A 23,717-nucleotide genomic window follows, 5' to 3' on the forward strand; every position below is an offset into this window, starting at 1 on the left:
GCCCACATGCTCCCTAATGCTTTCTAGTCAAAAATAATCAGGTCATCATAAACATTAAATAAAATAATCTGGCTCATTTTGGCCACCTGATGTTAGGGAGCACTTTTGTGAACAGCTCAACCGCCAGATAAACAGTGGTGGTGGCGACTTTGGATAGAAAACTGTAAGGAGCAAATTGGGGCACTAACTTCTGCAGAGAACATAGCTGCAACTGAAGAAATATATATATTGGTAGCCTTAATGAAAGTGCTCTTATTTTAAGACCAAGGAGTACATTTGATTAGAATTAGCAGTAATTAGAGTTAGAAGTACATTTGATTTGGATTCTTTCAGTCCTGCAGGATTCCACAGATCCCTTTAACCTCAATCCACAACAGTGATTCCTGAATTAAAATAAAGAAGCTAGATAACCAGGCAGGCCAAGTAGGGAGAATGGTTCAGCCTTCCACATCAAAATGGAAAAATGAAATAAAACAGATGAGGAACTGCTGTTTCGTAACAGCCAGACTGTTCTGTTCCAGATCCAGTAGTGCCAGCTGGAGATGTCACTGTGTCCAGCTGCTTTGACTACCCACCAGTTACTATTCTACAGTTCTTAGAGAAGAGTTGCTTAGGCAAAATCATGTAAGATAACCTAGGTTAAACAACAGGTTTGATTAATCTGTCTGACTTTTGCCTGGGCGTGGGCACCAGCTGGTTTGCTGGCCACACACAGGAAGGCAGGAATGAGCAGGAATTGGTGACCAGGAGCTGTGGTGACACTGTGTTCAGATGGCACTGTTGGCTCTGGACGAGAACACCTGTTTGCAGCCTCTGGAAATATTATTGCAAACCAGCTCTCCATGGGACACCTCTAGAATTGTTAACAATGAAGAAAATTCCAAGTTTGTGGGTTTTGTTTGCAGCAACAGAACCTCCCCTCCGAGTCACAGATCAGTTCTAGATAACTGGATATGTCATATAAGTCAAAGTATAATTAGCACCAGACCCACACTTTGGATGTCACTGTTGGATTTCTCTCATGTATTCATAACTTAGGTTTACATGGTGGTGTGAATCCAACCAATATAGAGATCACCCATAAGCCTAAGTCATATAATTTATGCAGTTTGTAGTAAACTGTGCATGAAATAGACTATTATTAGTTTTATTATTGGAAAATAGATTCCACCAATGACCTAATTATTTTAAAAGTAAACCACTTATTTCCCTGTTCCCCCTTCCAAAATGCACAGCTGTTCATTTTAGAAAATTTACTATTACCTGTTTGTAAGTATCAGAAAGATGTAGCAGTATTAACACAGATTAGGGAGTGCATTGTGATTGTGAGGTGAGATAGACTGTTCTGCTTGTATACTTCTGAATAAAAATGGATATAATTTATTTGTTCATCTAGATAGTACAGTTAAACTTTTGTCATAATATCAAACTCAGATTCTGTAGTCATTGGGCAATTAATTTGTTGATATCACTATGACATTCATGATCATACTAAATCCTTTTCCTATTAGTTGCTTTAGACTTATTATAATTGACTAATTAGAAGAAAAATGTAGTGGTTATACTGTATGTTATGAAAGTGATATTATGTGGTGTAATTATACAAGCGTTTATTGATGTCCTAACAAAATGTAATTAAAATAATTCTATTTTAATTCCATGATGTTGAAATCTTAGAATCTAAGTCCAGGTTTCTGAATTTGAATGAGCTCCCTTGGTATAAAATTTGAATATATTATAAAACCTGCCTTAGTTGGCCATTGACTTGGCCTGTATATATGTAAATAGTTCCTCCTGAAAAAACTGACATTTAAAGTATTCTTAGTCTTGTTTCTGTTGTTTGTAATTTTTTCTCGATGGGGTTAACATCGTCATTTTTTTAAGTCAACAATGGAAACTCCTGGAAGAATTAATTTCATTGGCCTATCCATTCAGCAGTTATATAGGGATATCATTAACCTGCTGTCCTTTCTTTCCCCCTCCTCTTTGGTTTTGTTTTTTTGTTTTGTGGTAGTCTGACCCTTGGTTATCATTGCAGAACTATGGAGGTGCAATGAGACCCCCACTGAATGCTTTAGGTGGCCCGGGGATGCCTGGAATGAACATGTAAGCACAATAATAAAATCTTATAATATTTAGAAAAATCATTATTTCATTGTAGAAGTAACGTTTGGGATACATGCGACAACGGAGAGAATGCTTTGATAAGTAACATGCTTTGATGATGAATTACAGCAATTTAAAGAAGTGAATCCGCAGCACTTTCCTTCTGCACGCGTCTCTTACAGGCGCCTTTGCTGTCCCTGCAAGTTTGTACAAATTCTGAGTTTCTTTCACAGGTCAAAATTCACATACTGGGAATATTTTGTCAGTGTAGTCACCAACGTAACCTTGTATGCTTTTTTTTTTCCTAAATGACACTATTTACATTTATGTTTTTATCGAATGATTCAATATTTTTAAAGAATGGTACCAGTATGGCTCTTTTTTGTAAAATAAACAAGTACTTAATTTTAGCAGAAGAAAACCATTATCTATAACTATTTATTAAAAAAAGAAAAAAAAAATACATATTTGAAAGAAGTGTGGATTATTATTTCTCTGTTGCTGGTTTATTTCCATAACTACATTTATTTCCTGTCTGTCAGATACCGGAGCGTCGCAGATATGAGTGTAACATTTTAATGTTTCCAAGCACTTCTGGGACTCGATCATCATTTAGTAGAAATTGACACAGACTGAATGGATATGTACTGATGTATTCCAGGCATGGATTTATCATGGGAATGTATTGTGCCTTTTATACCTGTCAACAATACCCCTCGCTGTGTAGAAGTACTTCTGATTTAAAATGAGTATATCTAGAGTATACTAAATTTAAGGTGAGGATTTTAACATCGCAAGTGGCCCAACATGAACGATCTTCTGCACTTCAGATAAATCTTTTGCTTACTTGGAGTTGCTTATATGATTAACAAGTCTGGAAGAAAATAAGGCGCTACTTGTATTATTTAGATCTCTCTCTTAAGAGATTCACAGATTTTAAGGGACTGCTCTAATTAGCTCTAGCGTAACACAGACCAGAGATTATCAAGTCATTCTTGTTAGAGAAGGCAGCAGAGTGGTCCCGCTATCAACACACTCAAATGATTTTACAACCTAAAGCAGAGGACATCTTCTTTTCTTTCTCCTTTGTCTTTCAAGAGTGAATTTTCAGCAGAGCAGCACAGAAAACACAGTCAAGTTTGAAAAACTCTTGTTATCATTACATCATAGATACCCAGTTTTACTCCTGTTTCTATAGGAGGCATAAGCGGGAGATGATAATCTGCATTTCAAGGATCACAGTATCACAGTATGTTTGGGATAGGAAGGGGCCTCAAAAGATCATCTAGTCCAATCCCCTTGCTGGAGCAGGAACGCCTAGGTGAGGTCGCACAGGAACATGTCCAGGTGGGTTTTGAATGTCTCCAGAGAAGGAGACTCCACAACCTCCCTGGGCAGCCTGTTCCAGTGTCTGTCACCCTCACTGAGAAGAAGTTTCTTCTCAAATTCAAGTGGAAACTCTTGTGTTCCAGCTTGATCCCATTACCCCTTGTCCTATCATTGTTTGCCACCGAGAAGAGCCTGGCTCCATCCTCGTGGCACTCACCCTTTATATATTTATAAACGTTAATAAGGTCACCCCTCAGTCTCCTCTTCTCCAAACTAAAGAGACTCAGCTCCCTCAGCCTTTCTTCGTAAGGGAGGTGCTCCACTCCCTTAATCATCTTGGTTGCCAACGAAGGGTTGCCAACCTGAAAACGAGATATTGATACACCATTAAAAAAAACATCTAGTCCACCACATCCTTAATTCCTTCTGATTTCCAGTCAGACCTTGAATTCTTGAAACAAATAAAAGAAAATCTAATGTTAGTCTATCATAGACATCATATGTTGGACTCAGGATAATTCTAGGAACCTTCCCAAGGGTAGGCATTTCTTCTTTTAAATAAAATAGTTGTAGAAAAATTATTTAGATATTTGAAATTCAGTGTGAGTATAATACAAGCACTCACAGATCGTCCTCAGGAGGAGATTTCATTATAAGAAAAGAAAATTAACTTTCTAAAATAAAATGTTATAAAGTAAAATGGAGGATAAATAAGATATTTTGGGGCTACTTATCCATATAAATTAGAATTTACATAGGAAAAATAAGAAGACAGTTTCTGGATGACAAAAAGAATACAAAAAGAATTCCTGGTCTGCCAGAAATAGAGAAAATGGTTATGGGTTGAAATAATAACATTTCCATATTGCAGCATTTAATAAGCGCATTTTGTCTTGTATTCAGCCAGTAAACATACATAGATCGTGTTCTTTTAATTCAGTGTTGTGGGAAGTACATTTTCCTTTGAACTGGTGTGTCCTCTTGAAGGAGACACCATGAATTGGAGATCTTTACTTGGGAAATTCATGAGCTTTGATACAGTGTATGATCTTCTGAGAAGAGCAAGATGTAATGCAATAATTATGAAGTAGGTAAGCACGGCAGTCTCCGTGTCTTACCAGGCATATACCGCATTCCTTTACGGTCTTACAAATTCATCTTTACTCCAGCTCAGTGGGAACACAATAAGCTTTCTTGGTTTTGAACAAGACTTCATACTGTCCATTTGCTTATGATAATTCACTTTAAAGCCATAATAGAGTCCAAAATGCTACTACTGGAATATTATGCTCTAGCGTATCCTGATCTGTGCTAGGTGTCGAATCACAGGCCGTTGTAAGGAGCTCCATTATTCCATGTCTTACTACATTAATGATTTTTTCACCATCAAACTGGTAATTTTTTTCCTCTGTCAAATGAAGTGACATGTACTGATCAAAAGCCAAATGAAACAGTTACTATGGTCTGAGGTTTTTTTAAAATGTATTTCCAGAACATCAGGGGTTTTTTCTTACTGTAAAGGTACGGCTGTCAAAGTTGTCCTGATGCAGAAATCTTAATAAAGACTCATTGTCTGGTCAATTCCAGCATTTGGAATCAGTCAGAGTGCATCCAAGGATAACATGTGGGCAGCAGCAATAGATGGACCTGGCTGTGCTAAGTGCGCTCTATGTGTTATCCCTTGTATTTTATCTAATGCGTAGCACTAAGAAATAGCAGTGTAAGTGATTTAGTGTACTTACATTTCTATGAAACAGGATAACTATTCATAAATCTTACAGGAACACACATTGGTTTTTACATAGCCATATCCTTTTCTTACATTTAAATTTTTCAGCGTTCAATATTTTTTTTTACTTTCGGCAATGTTAAAATATAAAAATGAGCACTCTACAAAAACAGTTGCCATTTAAAAATCCGTCTTTTCCCCTCTGAAAACTCAAAAGGAAGCTGTTCTGTTTAAGAGCAGAATACTTGCCAAATATAATTTTACATTTTTCTGGAGGAAAAGGTGTTCTTTATTGTCAAAAATGGCAACAGCCAGTTTGACATCTTATAGACAGTATTTCAGTCCAGGAGCATATCCTGCACAAATATAGTACTGCTAAATAATTGCTTATTAGATTACATATCCTGTGCTCTTCTTAAAAATAACTTTTATTTAAAGTATAAGGTTTTAAGCTGAAACTGGGTGTAGCCATTTTAAGTAAGATTTTATTTCTTTGTGGGAAAATGCCCTCTTTGCAACAAAATGGCAAATTTTAGGGAGCAGTGTTAAATTTCACTGGTAGTTTTTAATGGCCCACATGTCCTGCTGTGCTGTCTCAGGCGCTGAAAATATCTCAGTCATGCCTGAAAAGAAAAAAGTGTGATTTTGTTTTTTAACTTCAATTCACAAACTTCTGTCTAGATGTTTCATTTCCTGATTGAATATATATGGCCCTTGGGAAACTGAAATTTCAGACTGTATTTTTTCAAGTACTGGGATCAATGCTATAGGACTAAGTTAAAGGATAAAGTGCAGCTGTAATTAGTCACAGTGATAGACACTTCATAAATTACTCTGCTTTGGCATTGGTACATTAATAATGATGTTTTATGACTCTGTTGGTGCTTCCAAAATAAACAATCAATAAAATGCAAAAAAAATGCTTGCAATGCATTGAAAAAAGTTGCAGGTAGCTTTTTTCTAGTGTGTGTTTTATAAGCAAACAACGTTTGGCTCCACACAAACCATATGGCTTTCCAGCAGAACCTGCTACAGTGTTTTCTAAGTCTATACATAGAGCTGTCCACGGCTTCCAGTAAATTTGTAAATTCCAACTGTTTTTTAGATGAAAGGTGGGGTTCCCAGTCTCCTCATAAGGCCTGTCTAAATGTCCATGTTGCTTTGGCTTAAGCCAGTCATGCAGCTGAGTCCACTTTGTAGTATCTCTGTAGTTCAGAGTAATCTGTGGCGTCGTCACAGGTGTTTTCCATTTGATGCTTTTTGCTAGATGTATTAGTATTTCTGTTATGTAATGTAACACAAACAAGTGCAGGGGTGTGGGGTGAAAACAGACTTCCAGTGTTGTTACAAATATTCCCCATTTCTCTGAAAAACGGAATCAAATAAACCACACATAGTACATAGAAAAAAAAGAACAAATTTTAGATAGGAAAAAACCAAACAAACTCACACTAATATTTCACCTTATAATCATTAGCAGAGGAGAAATTTCTAAATATTTGACCTGAGGAGCATGAGTAGTATGAGTCCCTTTCCTTGCTTTGCCTCCCTTCCTCTCAGTGAATAAGGCAGAAAAGACCCTCACCTGCATTTTTGTTTTCCAACCATCGAAAAGTAATGTGAGAAGAAATAAATCAATTTTCACTTGATTTATTTCAGCTGATTTTTGAGCTAATACCTTTATGGTTTCCTCAACAGTGTCATAAAAAAATAAAATTGCATATTAGATCCCTCAAGCAACTTATCTACTCAATAGTATTTAGTTTTGCAAGGCTTTAAAATAGGTAGAGACCTTCCTGAACTCATTAACAAAGCCTGCTTTCTTCTCTGTATTTAAATCACTGCCATGTCTGGTGAGGTGTGGTGGCTAATGTTGCTTTTCTAAAGCTAATGAAGCCAAAACACCATTTAAAATGTGAAAGTTTTGTCATCTGCATCTCAGTTGTCAGGGCCTTCAAAAAGTGACTTCATCTTATTTATAAATAACTGCGAGTTCTTAATGCTCCCAGGAATAATTATGGTTATTGAGATGTTATGACTGTAAACATGGAGGTTTTACCTCCTGTATGGCTTAGTTCCCTCGGGACTGTTAAAAGACGAAGCCTGAGCACCGCGCTATTTTTCAGCGCTCGGCTCAGGGTGAGAATGTTAAAATAACAGCAAGTCGTGAGGAAAAACGTGCTCTGTCTGCACAGCTTTTCCTTTTTTCCTTTCCCCGTTCCTGTCTGCTTTTCATACCTGTCTGAAGTCTCCTTGGCGGTGGCTTCATCAGACAGGTCTTCTGCCAATGGAACACTCTTGTCCCGTGCTGCGGAGCTGCCACTTCACGTGTGCGCCATCTGGGACCAGAGTGATGGGAATGTCCCAAAAGCCTGGAGTTTCCATTTTTCCTGCTGTACGATAAATTTCCTGTTTCTGTGACTTCTGTGGAGATAATGTAGCCTTAGTCAAGTAGCAAACTGTTTTTAGATACATATCTAAACATATAAGTGTATGTATAGAATGGCATGTTTTCAATTTTTAATACGCGAGATTTATTGTTATTATTATCAGATACAGATTTTAGGAACATATTTTTTGTAGCTTTTTTTAAAAATAGGTTTTCCCAAAGCATTTATGAAGTGCTACCCTCACTTCCACTGATGAAACCTTACTATACTTGCAGTGTTCTAGATCCATACTCAACAAATACATGTATTTTCAATTCTTGAGGAAGGTACTGAATTATGCAAGCAGGAGTACTATTGCTATGAATGAAATTACACTTACATTTTAGTAGCTTTCTGCCTTTGTCCGTACCGAAAGTAGACTTTTCATGAGATGTCTCATACTTCCTCCAAGTATTTTTTAGAAAGGGCAACAGAGTATAGGTTAAAACGCTCCTCGCAAGAACTTAAAGAATTTGCAGACTTGTTTTTCACTCTTTGCAACGCTTCTGTGCCACATTAAAACACGGCGTATATGTAACACAGAGTTAAATTCTTCATGAACAGAAGGGACAAACTTCAAGAAAACACTAATTTGCAATGTCTTTCAAATTGTTCCATTGGGAATTTAAAAGGGGGATGACTGGCAAATTTAAAAGAGTTTGGGACCAACGCAAAACTGCTCCATGTCCAGCATAGCCTGTGTCATTGTGGCTGCTGGGGAAGGACTACTTGTGATGCCATCCCAAAAGTACAGAAGTACCAGAATGAGTCTTAAATGTGAGTGGCAGGGTTGTAAAAATAAATACTTAATCAACTGATAAACTGATTAAATGGAAGCAGTCATGCAACAGTGAGGATTTTGCAGTAGCATTATAGCTTGGTGTAGTTATAGTTCATAAATGCTTGAATTTGAAAAAAGTAACTCCTTCGTTATTCTGAAAACAGATTATTTTGATTTGCTTCCCCAGCTGGTCGGATATTGGAGGTTGTTCTATGTCTCATCTTTCATCTTCTGTTGCAGGGGTCCTGGGGGTGGTAGACCTTGGCCAAACCCAACCAATGCCAATTCTGTAAGTAAATATTTAAAATATATTAGACATCATTTTATATTTAGGGAAGTATTTCTCATCTTCTCAACAACAGCAAAAAAATTCCGCTTCATTCAACAAATTAAATACTGCGTGCTTTATGTTTTTCCATGCAACCCTAACACAGAGCAGATACTGCAAGGAGCACATCTGAACAGAGTGCTGATTGACGTGTAAATATCAGCTCTGTTCACAATCACATTATCGTGTTCTGCATCTTTACGTCAATTACAGCGCATCCATAACACAAAGGTTGTTTTGAGGTATATTTAAAATATATTTTATCTTCCTTTAGCGCAGGTAGGATGAGTTAGGTCAACACTATCTGGCCAGTAAGCTCTACAGAAATCACAGCTTGTTAAGATACAGCTTAATGTGTGCTCATATTTTACATAACAAAAGCACATTTGCTGCTCTTAACTAGGGAACATGGAATCATAGAGCAATGGCTTGCAAGACATCGGCCATTTTTATAAGCTTTTCGTAAAAAGCAATGCACTCTATTGAATTTCATTGCCACAACTACAAAGTGAGGTAGTACAATAGCAGCTTGAAGGAGGAGGATGTCAGTGAGGCATCCCACATGGACAACGATGTGTGGTATTTCTTCAGAAAACTCAAAGGTAATTTTTTCATTTTCATTCAGTGATCATACATCATTAGTATAAAACTGTGGGGTTTTTTATCACTTGCAGTTGGATAAGATCAGCCTAGCATCACAGACTGGCCAGGTTCTTCCTGTTGTTCTCAGTTTTGACTTTTTAATTCAAATAATGGCAACTGGGGAAAAAAAATGGAAACTTTTCCCCAGTTTTCTTTTGTGTGTAGTCAATTAAATGGATGTTAGGTTATTTTTCAACTGATAATTGAAATATTTCCAGTCTATGAAATTAATTGAGAAGTCCAGTAATAGCTCTTTTTGTAAAAATGAGTTGACTGTCAAGTTGCATACAATCATGGAAGATGCTTGTGCTACAAAACAATTTTATATTTTGACAGTACAATTTTATAATTCTAGGGTGAAAGAAGAGCTGCTTTTCCTTTTATCGTCAAGATTTTATTCAAAATGAAGTATATATATATGAACATAAAGATTCGGTCCATGCTTGGGATGACTCTGAAATCCTATCGACTTAATGCAAGCATGTGCTGCTCATGTTTGTAAAGCTTATGAAGCATATTACCTTAATAATCTTACAGCTTAATGTTTAACTATAGACTGCAGATATTTATAGATTTCATTGTGGCTCCCCAATAAGAATAAGAAGACTCTGGTAGTAGGTGCAAGAGCTGGATTTGTACTAGACCTTGCAACTTGGTATCTTAAAAAAGTGATCTTGCTGCTCAAAACGCTTGTCTCACTTATTGTGAAACAATGGAGAGGAGATATTAGACCTCAGCCTACAGACATTTAAATTGGTGAATTATGTTATTCATATTAATTTCATTAGAGTGGCTACCAGGGCACACAAATCTTAAATGGAAATATTTGTATTTGAAATAGTGGGTGTTAAATTTTGTGCCTATATTGCTAGTTCAAGACTTGAACATAAAATGGCAAGTTGTTGAAAAGGTGTTTTTTTCTGTGGCTTTGAAATAAATTAAACAAATGTTAACGTATAGCTGTACATAAGTGTGTGTACGGACCTCATCTCAGTGCAGGAGAAATTACTGTTTTGTTTCTGTTGATGTTACAGATACCTTATTCTTCAGCATCTCCTGGGAACTATGTAGTAAGTACACTTGTGTGTATTTGCTTATCAGAATAGATGTTGCTGTTTATATAGGCAAAGGAATAGCTGTCCAGATGTTAAGAAGAACCCTTGTGTATTGGTTGAGAACTGAACATCTGATCTCTGCTTAAGTTTTTTTCTTCCATCTATGGTGCATATGTTGATTTCCATCACTAGAATCATTATCAGTCTGGTCAAAATTGCCCTGAGTGCTCTTTTATTTCAGCAAACATTTATGTAACGAATACAATACATTGTCTTCAATAATAAAGGACACAAAAACATAGCTTTTTTGGTAACACAATACTGTTTATGAGTTTCTGAACTTCGGAAAAAAATAAAACCAACAAACATCTGAAGAATTAGCAGAAGCTTTTATCTCCCCAAGGATCTATAAACTGGTCCTTATTGCTTAAGGAAAAATTTTATTCTTATCATTACCTTCTGAAGACTTGAAAATTCTTTTTTTCTCCATAGTCTGTTATGTCTTCATTTCACAGATGATGTCTTGATTTATTATGGATGAGTTGGTATCGTTGTTTTTACTTAGCCTGTACTTCAGAATCAAATAGTTAAATCTTTGTAATGGGCCCAGCATTGAGTTGTCTTTCAAGAGATCATGAAGTGGAAACCCTCTCTGGAATTCAACAAATACGCTTTACCTATCAACAAAATGTGTTTTGTTGGAGTATATACTATTGCTTTTTGTCTCTATTCCAAGAGATTAACTTCGTTTATCCTTTTGAACTCTGTTGTTGTTGCTATTCTATTTGCATTATTTGTACTTCTAATATACTCTTCTAAAGTATATTGTTTCATCTGCTGTTAACACAGGTTTAGCACTAGCGTCACAGAGTAACGAGGGGGAATTACATATGTCTGTGTGTATGTGTGGGTTGGATTCCAAACTTGTGTTGGTCCTTCAGGTTTCATTAGACGTCTGTCTTGATATTTCATGTTTTATCACCTGAAGATCAGACAACTGCAGGGCATTGACTTTAACCACCATAAAACCTAAAGCTATTTCAGAATGTGGAAATAGCAGGTCCTGCAAAAGATGATATACCAGTGTTTTTTCATCTGTTTGTGCTGCTTATATCTTTTTCTTATTTTCAGTCTTCGTAAGGTAGATGATCCTGAGAAGCTAAAGCTGAATGATGTATTTAAGGATGAGCTTATTTTGTTTAGACAAAAGCAATTTATTTTGTCCTTTATTTAGACAATTAACTGTGAAGCAGGTTATGATTCTCATAAGTGTCCATAACTGTAATAGTCATTTTGCCACGTTAAGTGGAAACAGTCCAAATCTGCTGATCTCCAAACCAGTTTTAATGCAAAATTTAATAGATTTGTCTCTGTTGGGAAGCAGTTCTGTTGGGTTTGCCCTAAACATTAGTGACCCTAAACATCACTGTTGCTGATTTGGAAGTTGTTTTTTGATACTATAGGTAACTATTTTAAAGAAGCAAACCTAAGTAAGATGCAGGTTGTAGTGGTGGACTTTTGGTGCACTCACATCAAGCAAAGGCCAGCCAGCATAAATTATTAGGACAAAAGTGAGCATCGCCTTTTTTCAGTGTATTTCACATTTAAAATTAAGTGCAATAGTTAGTAGTGAAGCATCTTTTCTAATAAATGCCTGTTAGTGGTTTCTGCATCTCTTTATGTGGTGCTGAAAAATCATGTTAGTGAGTTTAGTACACAAGTACATGGATAAAACCTCATAGCCTGTGATGCCGGGAGGGTCACATATGTGATGCGAAGGTCCCTTTGAATTTGGAGTCTTTAGGTCTGCCGCAGCAATGGGGAAATTTCTCATTGCCAAGGGGTGAATTGGCCTTTCAGGCAGTTTTGGCAAGCCCTAACCCATTCATTTCTGATTCAGTTGTAGTTCGGGACGGGGGAAAAACGCTATGTGGCTGCCGGCAGTATGAAGTTGTGATTACTCCTTGATTTTTATAAGCTGATCTGTGTGTTTCGTGGTGGAGCGAGTCTTTGTTCTAGCATACTTTGTAGAAGATGGTCGGTGACCTTACTTATTTCATGAACAAGGGGAAGCATGAGATGAAGAACTAGTAGGTGGGGTTACATATAAGGACAGAGATGTATATGTATATTGACTGACTTCACCCCGCAAGTATTTTACTTGTACAAATCTGCCGAGGAGCAGTATCAATCAGAAAGCTGATATGTGACTGAGTTTGATCGCCTGAAAATAGTGTTTGCTAGTATATTATTGCTAAATGTTTTGGAAGAAAATGCTGTTTTAAGTAAGTAATTGAGAAACAGTGTCTATTGTTTTAAAGCCAGGACTTCTCTGCCTCCTTCCAAAATATCTCGGTGAATTACAGCAAATCTCAGCAATGTCCTTGTAAGCAGACAGGAACAACCAAACCTTTACATTCAGTGCTACTGAAAAAATGTTCCGGACTGGAACAGAATATCTGGTGTCTTAAAATGTAATAAAAGAGATAAAAATATAATAAGATGAATTATTGTATGAAAATAATAATCTGATGTTAGCAATCTGTGTATTTTTTTATTACAGAATGTCAATATTTAATGACTTGTATTGACACAGACGTTTTTATCAAACTGAAAGTTGGAGATTTTTCATGTTACCTAAAAATATTAGTGGATCTGCAAACATAACAGCAAGAAGTTACAGTTCTGTTGTTACTATAAATGATTTTGAAGTTTAGAATAAAATTCTTGGAGAACTTTTTAAAGAACCTTAAAAAGCTTTTTCAACAACCAGAGCAGTTTGTGTATAGTTCTTAGTCATAAACAGATCTGCAACTCAGAATAATATGAAACTAAGAAAGCAGGTGTTCTTCGATGGGGTTATTTTCTTTTCAAATCTTTCATTTAGCAGTCTAGGCAAGTGATATGACTGTACCCCCCATCATCCTGACCTTTTAAATCCTTTTGTCATTAATTTGAGAAGAAATTATGTATACAGACATCATTTTCAAAAATCCTAGGATATTATACAGACAGAATTAAGATGCCTATTGCATTGAGATACCAAGTCTGCCCAAAAAGAGAACTTTCTTCCCGTGATTAGGATGTTCTGTCCCCATAGGACACCCCCTTGTTTTATGGTTAGCAAATATTGGTTCCTCATCCATTGACTGTGTACAGAGTAGAACAAAACAGAAATGCCAACTGAAAAAACAGAGGTAATAGAAGTAGGTGGAGGGAATTAATTATAATTGTCTTAGGCCCTGCTCCACGTATTTCTCTTGTCTGACTCACAGCATGACACAGAGTTATTGACTAATGAGTATTCCAGTGTCTGGGTCCCTCCGTACATTAGGAGTCTGTGCCGGAGCTTGCTGACCAGTTACTTTGTCTTAATCTGTGATGAGCTGTTTCGCTAGTTTATCAGAAAAAGTGCATGTTTATAGCAGAGCAACGATATTTCTTTTATTTGTACTATGTTCATTTTTTACTGCGTTTTTTTCCCTTTCATGCTAACTGACGTTTTCTGCTCTCTCTAGGGTCCTCCAGGAGGTGGAGGGCCACCAGGAACACCTATCATGCCTAGTCCTGCAGGTACTGAAATATACTCGGAATTAATAAAATATAAGCAATTTCAAGAAGTGCACAAATTCTTTTTCAGACTTTGATTTTCATAAAGAATCAGATAATGATAATTTATTGGTTTTATGCTTTCTATATCAGTTCTTCTACTGCACTTCACTCTAATTCCCTGCTGTCTGGTGATACAAAGCATTGTATCTCTGCAGTTCAGAGCAACTCATTTCTCTGGCTTTTGAGCCCATCTTTTCTTGCACAATTTCAGCAAGTTAAAAACGAAAGAAATCACAGTCTTTGGTTTTGGTTTTTGTTGGTTTGTTAGTTTTGTTGTTGGTTTTTTTGTTTGTTTGGTTTTTGGGGTTTTTTTGTGGGTTTGGTTTATTTTTTTGCTAATGTTCTTTGGGATAATTCCACCAGTTTGGAAATCAGGAGGTTTATGAATCTGGTGAATCAAAGAATCACAGACTGACTGGTGTTGGAAGTGACCTCTGTAGATCATCCAGTCCAACCCACCCGCTAAAGCAGGGTCACCAGAGCAGATTGCACAGGATCATGTCCAGGCGGGTTTGAATGTCCCCAGAGAAGGAGACTCCACAAGCTCTCTGTGCAGCCTGTACCAGGTGTCTGACACCCTCAAAATAAAGAAGTTTCTCTTCATATTCAGATGGAACCTTCTGTGCTTCAGTCTGTGTCCATTGCCCCTCATCCTATCATTGGGCACCACTGAAAGGAGTCTGGTTCATCCTCTTGACATCCACTGTCAAGATATTTATAAACATTGATGAGATCCCCTCTCAGCTTCTCTTCTCCAGGCTGAACACACTCAGCTCTCTCAGTCTCTCCTCATAAGAAAGGTGGTCTAGGCCTCTAATCATCTTCATAGCCCAAAACTTTCCCTGTAGTATCTTATGGGATCGATCTGACTGATGGGGTTTTTGAGCGATGTGCTGCATCCCACAGCTTGGTGTCCTGACTGGCAGGAGGGTGATGCTGGACATGTTGCTCTCCTCTGACTTGTAATGGAGGAGTGAGGCCCTGGAGAAGCCATCGCCATGTCCTACCAGTGATCTGTTCCCAGAACTTCAACTACCACGTTGTTTCCCCAAGGAACATCGTCTGTATCTTGAAACTGAGTCCGCATGGAGATTTTGTCCATGTGAAAGATTGGCCACATTCCTACTAAGGTTTGAGGAAACGAGGAGGATGTAAGGATCCAGGATGGCTAGCTAGCTTAAAGATGGTCAACTAGGTGTTAGTATTTTGCTCCATAAATAGTCATCAAAGATTCTGATATGAAAATGGAACTGCAGGATATGGAGCATGCTGTCCTTCACCATGGATATCCTCAGAAATCTGCTGAAACAAAACTTATTACATCTTGTGTAACCCAGTATTCAATAGCTACTCCTTTTGGCCAGTTTCTGCCTTTCTAACTCACTTTCACCAATGTTCACCCCAGTGATGTTACAGTGTCCTCAGTGCTTATGTCCTACATGTTGTTGCTGTTCTCTACGGCACATAAGGGTAGGGAGGTTTCCTAACTGGCCATGAAAATGCTTGCACTGATATAATATCTTCATTAAATACAATTCGAGGGCTTTAAAAAATTCAACCTGAGATACTGAGTAGGTCTTCCCTGTTCATATCATCAGTGAAAAAGGAAATTAGTGCAAGCTGGCATTCAAAAGTTAGGGTGTCTTTTAACATAAAACAAACTTAGGGACAGGCTGCACTTTTGAAAGTAGTTGCCCCTGCGGTTGTGCCACGTTAGGCTGTCTGTGTGCAGCTCAAATAAAGTTTCTGCTGACAGGTGTTCCCATTTTTGGTATAGAGACTCAAAGATCTTTTGAGGGTCTGTTTCCCAAAGTATGAAAACGCTTGGCCACCTGAGAATTTTGCAAAGGTGTTTACTTGCCTCTGAGCCGGCCCAGCTCTGAGGTGTTCCCGTCACCCAGCTGGCCTGTGTGTATTTTGACATGAGGCAGCAGAACATGGCGAGAGCCAGGGATGTGTGTTGCAAAAGGATCTGGTGGTTGAAGAACTTGTTGCCTCCCTCATGGAACATGAAAAATAACTTCTTACATGCTAATGTTACTTTGATAACTTTAGGCTGTAAGCTTTCTGTTCCTCCTCTTCTTTAAACAGCGTATTTGAAAGCTGTGGTGATACATTGTGCTCTGCATATAGTGCAATTATTTACTCATCAAAATTAATTAGTGCTTAGAAAACTGTCTCACAAAGATTAAGGAATAGACAGAGACCTTGATCTTAACTGCCCAGTGTGTGTACAAATACCTTCTTGTGCTAGGTCAGGCCGCATTCCCAGTTCCAGCACATTTCAGTCTGGTCTTGGCTTTCTCCTTGTACTACTTTTGACTCAGAAGCCCCATGTCACCTTGTCTTGGAAGAGGAATTACAGATCACCAATGGTTTTTCGCGTATGTTGTTCATCTCAAAATTCTTGGTTCAAAGAGATGGAATGGTCTTTTGGAGGAGGTGTAGAGAACTAAGCTATTCTTTATTCTTTTTGCAGATACCATAGAAGTACTGATTTTCCAGAGTTGACAATATTTTTTAAATTATGCTATCTTCTTAGGGATGTATTTAGACCTCCCTTAGGTCATTCTCCTCTCAGTAAGCTTTTTCATTACTTGGCCTATGTCTTGTCAGGTTCCCTTGGGAAAGGTTTCTGCCTAATTTGCCTACTATCTGCTACATTTTTTGACTTCTGTTTCTTACAAATATTGATGAAGGGTGTTAATAAGACTTTGTGTGTGTTAGCAGTGGGGATAAATTGGAGATCAGAATGAATAATTTGTATCTACTAATGGTTCTTAGACGTTGGTCTCTTAAGTTCAACCAGAAGAGTTATGTGGGTTGTCTTCTCTGTGTATTGTTAATTAAATCTTGCATTCCAACCCTGGAGGTGCTCCACCTGAAAGTTCGTGTGCATTGATTGGAGGGAAAGGTCTGAGATGCAATACAGCTGTGCCAACATCTGGCAAGCCCACATGAAACTCCTGGCAGGATTTACTGCCTTAGGCATCGGGCTGTGCCAGGGTGGTTTTGTTGGGTTTGGGCTCAGGGTTTTTCTTAATGTTGCACCACACTGTACCATGAGGATGCATGAGTTACAGCTGCCCTTAGAGCAAGGGCCTTTGCACAGTGTTCGACTGCATAGTTAGATATATCCAGAATCAAAGACTGACATGAACGAGAGTAAAAAATGTGATTCTCTATACCAGCTTTCAGTCTGTTTAACGAGAAGCTGTTTATCATCTATTACAGATTAAAAAAAATTGCAGAAGTATTGATAAGAAAGAAATTCTTGTTTTATAGAGACTGTTGAAGATGAGTGAAGCAGTTTGGAACTGCAGGAAAAGGGTTTATGGAATTAAATAGTTACAGATACTTGGTGATTTATAAACCTTTTAACAGTCATACATAAAACTACAGTCTAGAAGTAGTCACTTAGGGACCCTTGCAATTATTTCTTTTCATAGCTCTGTTGTGTGGTAGCAATAGATAGAAAGGGAATGAAATCTTCCATTATATTGTCACTGTGTATCAGTGATTCAGGCACAGAAATAATATTAATAAAATGACAGGAAATGTATTAGGTGAGTAGTTTTATTGAAAGGTATATATTAGCACTAAAATAATCTCTTATTACAGATTCCACCAACTCTGGAGACAACATGTACACTTTAATGAATGCAGTACCACCTGGACCCAACAGACCTAATGTAAATATGAATAGTTATATATTTCTTTGAATTATACAGCCTTTTTTTATCCAAACACTATGTTTCCATCACATATCATTAATACTTTTAAGTTTTCCATTTATATGGGTGTCACTTCAGTTGCTCCCCCCCACCATGTACTTCTTGATTTTTCCCAAATCAATCATGCCAATGCCTGCCAAGTAACAGTTGGAGCATATTTTTCTACATGGAAAAGGCCTAAGAAGCTTGTGCATGTGGATCTTGGGGGCAACAGACTTCTGTGTGGTAGGATGTCATCGCAGGAGCTGCCACTAAGCGTTAGTTTCTGAGGGATTCGAACTTGTGTTATAAAAAAGTATCTACCCCTGAAAAGGCGGGATAAAATTGCTGAAAGTGACCCAGTATTATGTTGCCCTGCTGTTCTGTAAAAAAGAATAAAATTAATACGTCTAAGAAGAAACAAACTTCCCTGTTTATCTAAATGGGATGTTAAGAATGAGACCTATTGATAACATTTAAGTATTTGCCTAATTAACTAGTTAACTGATGACTACTTTAGTCTAAATTTCAGTAGTTCTAGAACTGACGAAAGTCTGGATTCTTAGGTGGAACTTGTTTCTTCTCTGTTTTTTGTCTGTGCCTTCAGTTTTATTGTATTTCTCTGATTACAATAATATTTCATTTAATTATGATCCATATTATAGGCCTTTTGAAAAAAGAGCCAGCAGAATTAAAAATATAGATATTCAGATATTGCTTAATCATTACACAGTGAATTGTAGAAAATCTTCTGTAATGCTAATGCCATCAGGTTTTTGAAGAATTGAATTTAATGTTAATATCTGAAATTGGATGGAAACTGCTCATTCTTATTGAAGAGAATTTTAGAATTCCCTGTAACTTCAATGAGAGTAGAGATAGGTCAGCACCAGCAAGTTTAAAAGTTATGCACCAAGTGTTTAAGTAAATAATAAATTATTCCTAAATTGTATTCCAGCCTACAGAGGTGAGAGTCTCCAAAAACCATGAAGGTAGCATTCGAAAAAGTGAACAAAAACAATGATGTTTTTGCAGTCTTCATGTGAAGGACTTGCACTAGATCTGCAATGTTCAGAGCTGGGACTGTGCATTTTTCCTTTTTTTAAAAAAATTTTTTTTGAGGATTTTTTTTTAATTAGATTATCTACCAAAAAACTTGTACAGTAATACCAGTTTTTCATGTCTGATCCTTTTGTAGTTTCCAATGGGGCCAGGGTCAGATGGACCTATGAGTGGACTGGGTGGAATGGATTCACATCATATGAACGGATCATTAGGTAATGATAGTTAATGTTACAAACAGTGTGAATTTTCAATGACTAATGGTGTTTTCTATGACTAGTTCTCTGAGTTGTGTGGAAGACTGTATGTAAAAATATTTTAAAAGCTGAAAAAGCTGTATATACATCAATAAGCATCAAGACACTTTTGAAGCATGTGAGTTGGTACACATAATGTAGCTCTGGAAGAAAAATACTGTATTTTATTTCCATAAGAGGATACAGTTTTAATCTAGTTGATGAAAACCCCTCTAAAAGCATACCGTCACAGTAGTGTGGAGATGAAGGTTTAAGAACCATTTTTATCTACGTCTCTTCCACTTTGAAATTCTGGGAAGGTCTCATTGTGACGTGGCAGTGCATGTTTTTATCAATTACCTGGAAGTAAGTTATTGCATATATTGATGCATATGTTAAAATGTTTTTATCCCAACATACTGATGTCCTCATTTGTTCTATAATTAGTCACCTATCTGTCAAGTATGAGTACTATTACTCCATCTCCTTTAGCAGCTTCAGACAGGTGCCTGTTTTAATCCACCCAAAAGAACATGAATCCCGTCCTGCTTGATGTTCGATACTCTGATTTTTGAAGGACTCGTATCTAGAGGAGAAGCCTCAGACAACTCTGCAGAACACACACTGCTATATCTGCTCTGACTGTCATGGCAGATTCTTTGCTCTTCCTCTTTGCTAGAAGGATGATAGACACTTAAAAGGGATTTAAGAAACAGGCTGCAGCTAAATGAATTGCATGTGTACCTTCCTCTTCCATACCTGGAAGGTAAATGAATACCTTGTGTTTATGTCTGGTCACACTCTAACACCAGGGCAGTGGCTCTGAATGCAGTTCTTGTGTTGTGTTCTTCACTTCTGCCTGCACCAAGGGGTGTTGGTTGTGCAGGCAGCAATGGGGGAGAACTTCAGGCTTGCAAAGTCTTCTGGTCTCGTTCTTCTGAACAAGACTCCTGCAAAGTCTTCTGGTCTCTTTCTTCTGTCGGCCTTGTCCACCAACTCATCGGGGAGCCAGTCCAATGCCCACAGAGGACACCAGCAACACCCTGCTGAGCAGCATTTCCCTTCATGGGGAGAAACCCAAGGGAGCTAGTTGCAGGTCAGGCAAGCTACCAATGTTCCCCTCCCCTCTGTCCCCAGAGGAGAGCTCTGTCACCTCCCACCACAGGCATGGGCCAACCTAAACTCCATACCGTTCAGTTCCATGCTGGGTGGAGATCCATCACTTCTGGCCCAAAACGTGGAGGTTGTGAGACAGAAAGTATAAACAGGTGAGAAAGGAGAAATTCAAAGAGGTTATGACAAGGTGAGGAAAAAAGCTGAGCCATCCAGCCTCATTCAGCAGACATCTTCTCTGTGATTGAAATTCAGCAGTAGGCATCTATCTCCTGATAGAATTATCTTTTTTTTCTAGCAAAGCTTGTCCCTGAAATTCCTAGATTACTTTGCATAGAGACACTTTGTGATTTTACGGCCATTCTTTACATGTTACAATCCTAAAATGGATTGTTACTTTAATTAATAATGATGCACATTACATTCAAATACACTGTGTAAAAGGTAATCACATCTTTTCCTGTCACTTCTATAGCCTGAGAATTGTTTCTTAGCTAAAAGAAAAAATAAAACGGAAACAGTTATGGAAGGATTTTATATGCACCTAGTATTTTATTGGGTTTTTTCTGCAGTGAAAATGATGATGTGCTTAGTCAAATTAATGATAACTGCCTTTAGGGGTAACTTCATATCTGAACAGGAACCTGCTGTGTTTTAGGAGAGGAGGAGTGGGAGAGAGCTGCCACATTCATTTCTGTGCTGCAGTTGGCAGCTGTGTCTCATGATCAGGTGGATAAATTGCTCAGGGTCCATCTTGAACTTCTCCAACTTCTTTGACCACAACCTTTCTATTGCATATCTCTTCATGGTTGGAAAGAAATCTTTTCCTGATTTCCAACAAAATTTATCCTTTGGGCCATGGTAAAATGATTCTTCATGTATTTACATAGAGAAATCACATTCCTTCTCAGCCTTGATTTCCCTGGCTAGGTATAGTAAGCTTTTTTTAGTCTCTTCCCACAACTGCCTTTTCTTGATTGTTTTTCTCTGGTATCCTTCCTTCTAGTTTTTATTCAGTGCTCTTCTAAAGTTTGTATTTCCTGAAAACAGATGACGAGAATTGTTTACCATCTCTTGTTGCTAAAAATGCTTTTTCCATCCTAAAGTTATATTTTCTTTATTCTTCGCTTTACCTGAGTGAGAGCTACAGCATGTGAAAAAAAAATCTTTTCAATAGTCTTTCACTCATTATAGTTAATTTTATTTGGTTTCTGTTAATCTAGTCCTCAGGATAATCTGTTTTATTTCTGAAAGATACTGTCATCATCCATATTTCTAATGCATCAAAAGTTGGTATCATTTTAGCCGATTTCAGTAGTAGGCTTCTACTTCTGGGAGTAAAGACGTTGATGAAACCCTCCTAGCCGACCTTAGAGATAATAGTGATTTTTTTTCCCCATGAATATCAGCTTTTACTAGTTAGCCATGTTTTTGCCTTTTTTCTTATTTCTCCAGCTAAAGCAACATTTTCCATAGGCTGATATACTTCAAATTAATTGACTGACCTGCACGCTGCCATTGCTAATGGGACAGGGAGGCTGGAGATGGTTTCTCAAGTTGTGCTGGTCTGTCTCATCCTGAAAAGGCGCCACCCAAATAACTGGTGCAGATCAGGAGTGTGTCCTTCATTGTTTTCTCACTCCTTATACCAAGCGTGTGCACAGACAAAGGAATGAAATCATTCAACACTGACTGTAAACTTCTACTAAGAAAGACATTGGGAAGGAAGTGAGATGACACATGGTCGGTTATGTTTTAAAATATTGCCGTTGCATTATATTTGTACTATGAAAAAAATTACTAGATTAATTTCAGCTCACAACTAACTGAATAATTATCTGTTTTAATTTAAGGCTCAGGAGACATGGACAGTATTTCCAAAGTGAGTATCTAATCAGATATTTGGAATTTTTAGAATGTTTACTGTAAACATACTTTCTTTGTTATGAATCTTTTTATTATGTATCCATGTTTCTGCTTGTCAACTCCTTGAATGCTATGCAGACAGAATTAGTACTAATTGAAAATTAAAATCCAATATAATCAACAGGAATTATAAGTAGATTTATTCCATACTCCATAATATTGTGTATTAATGAATGTCATTGATTATATCCAGTTCATAATCTGATTGATCACCTTATAATCTTCCACACTGTTAAGACAAATGAATATAGTTCTAATAATCAATTATAGTTAAATGTAAATTTGGGGAAATGTCATTAAGACATTACTATTATTCATTGCATGATTGCTTTTATCTCTGTAAGACAATGTTAATATCTTAATCATTAGTAGAAATTCCTAAAAGCTAGACTAAGAAGGAGTTTCAGAAGCACTATTTTGGTATGACAGCCATTAAGTACTCGGAAATGAATATGAGTTTAACCTGCAGGGGTTTTGCATCTGCAAGGATAATATTGTGCTTGAATGTATCACTTCTTCCGTAAAAATAAAGCCACTGCATATGTGATCATCATTAACTGAGAATTAATGAGGTTATTTGGTATTGATGAAGTGGCATGAATCCTGTGCGGTTCCACGGTTCGTGGTGTCCTGGCTGGGCAGCGTGGCACTGGGGCAGCCTGTGAAGTGTGCTCAGCCTGTTATCGCTCCTGGAGAGAAGGACCTCAGCAAACGTGTCCTGAGCAAAACTGACCTCAGCAGCATCTATAGCAATCCTATATTTTTGTTCATTTTTAAAACCTCTAACATTTTCAGGTTTTGCAAAAAGTAAAACAGTGGTTTGAAGTGACCGCGTTCCCTTAGTTGTGCTGTGCTTAGGGATGCAGTGAAGGATTCAATGAAAGCCTCCAATGAGATAATAAGCGTCCAGCACTTTTTAAATCAATTACCATCATTTTATTCAGTGCGTTTATTGCAAAATGCAGCATCTTTTAAGGAAAAAAAACCCAAATGTGCCATAGGATTATTTTTAAAAGCCTCTATTAATCCCACTGGTATTAAGTATCGGTATATGTGCTAATACAAGTATTAGCAGCTCTGAAAACTTTGATCTAAAAATTTTCCTGAAATTTTGTTACCCATAATAAATAACTCATGGAAATCATCACATCAAATGCATGTCTTTTTCATACAGCTAAAAGAAAATTGCTTTTTACTTTAGAAGTAACAGAGTTGTCCTGTAACACTGTTACATATAATAGCTTTTAAATAGCTACTTAAATTTAAATATTTAAATGTAAATATTTTTAGTATCTTCTGAGCAGCAGTGCCCAACAGGCAGCCTGTGTGGGCTGCACTGGTAATTTCAGGTAGGTTGTAGTATACATGCTTTTGAAACTTGAATGGAAAAGTTCTGCTTGCAAGGAATAGTAGTTTTCTGGTGTTGATGCATGGAAAATTACGTGGCTGACTTCCAGTTTTGTACGCAGTTACCAAGATTATTCTTGCTGGGGCAACCATCTCCCTGTACACATCAGCAGCTAGTCTTGCAGTTCACTTTTTTACAAGTAGATTTCCAGTGATGGAAATTGTTCGTCAAAGGTTCTCACAGTTTGGGGTGTGCATTGCTAGGTGCTCAAGTCATAGAATCATAGAATCACAGAGTGGTTTGGGTTT

The 23,717-nt window shown here is 37.4% G+C and overlaps 1 protein-coding gene across 7 annotated transcripts in view; it reads left to right on the forward strand.

Moving 5' to 3' along the window:
* The window catches only part of SSBP2 (single stranded DNA binding protein 2), a 177,579-nt gene that overhangs the window by 146,433 nt on the left and 7,429 nt on the right, over nt 1–23,717 (forward strand). For 3 of the 7 annotated variants that reach the window (XM_080361979.1, XM_080361981.1, XM_080361985.1), the window contains 7 exons: nt 2,015–2,106; nt 8,615–8,663; nt 10,379–10,414; nt 13,918–13,972; nt 17,633–17,703; nt 18,923–19,001; nt 21,989–22,017. In XM_080361979.1, coding sequence (XP_080218105.1) covers nt 2,015–2,106; nt 8,615–8,663; nt 10,379–10,414; nt 13,918–13,972; nt 17,633–17,703; nt 18,923–19,001; nt 21,989–22,017 — 411 coding nt within the window. The remainder of the gene's footprint in view (nt 1–2,014; nt 2,107–8,614; nt 8,664–10,378; nt 10,415–13,917; nt 13,973–17,632; nt 17,704–18,922; nt 19,002–21,988; nt 22,018–23,717) is intronic. The other 4 variants (XM_080361980.1, XM_080361982.1, XM_080361983.1 and 1 more) reach the window with 3 other exon arrangements.

Source organism: Nesoenas mayeri, assembly GCF_963082525.1.
Source record: "Nesoenas mayeri genome assembly, chromosome: Z".
In the NCBI taxonomy this organism is placed as follows: Eukaryota; Metazoa; Chordata; class Aves; order Columbiformes; family Columbidae; genus Nesoenas; species Nesoenas mayeri.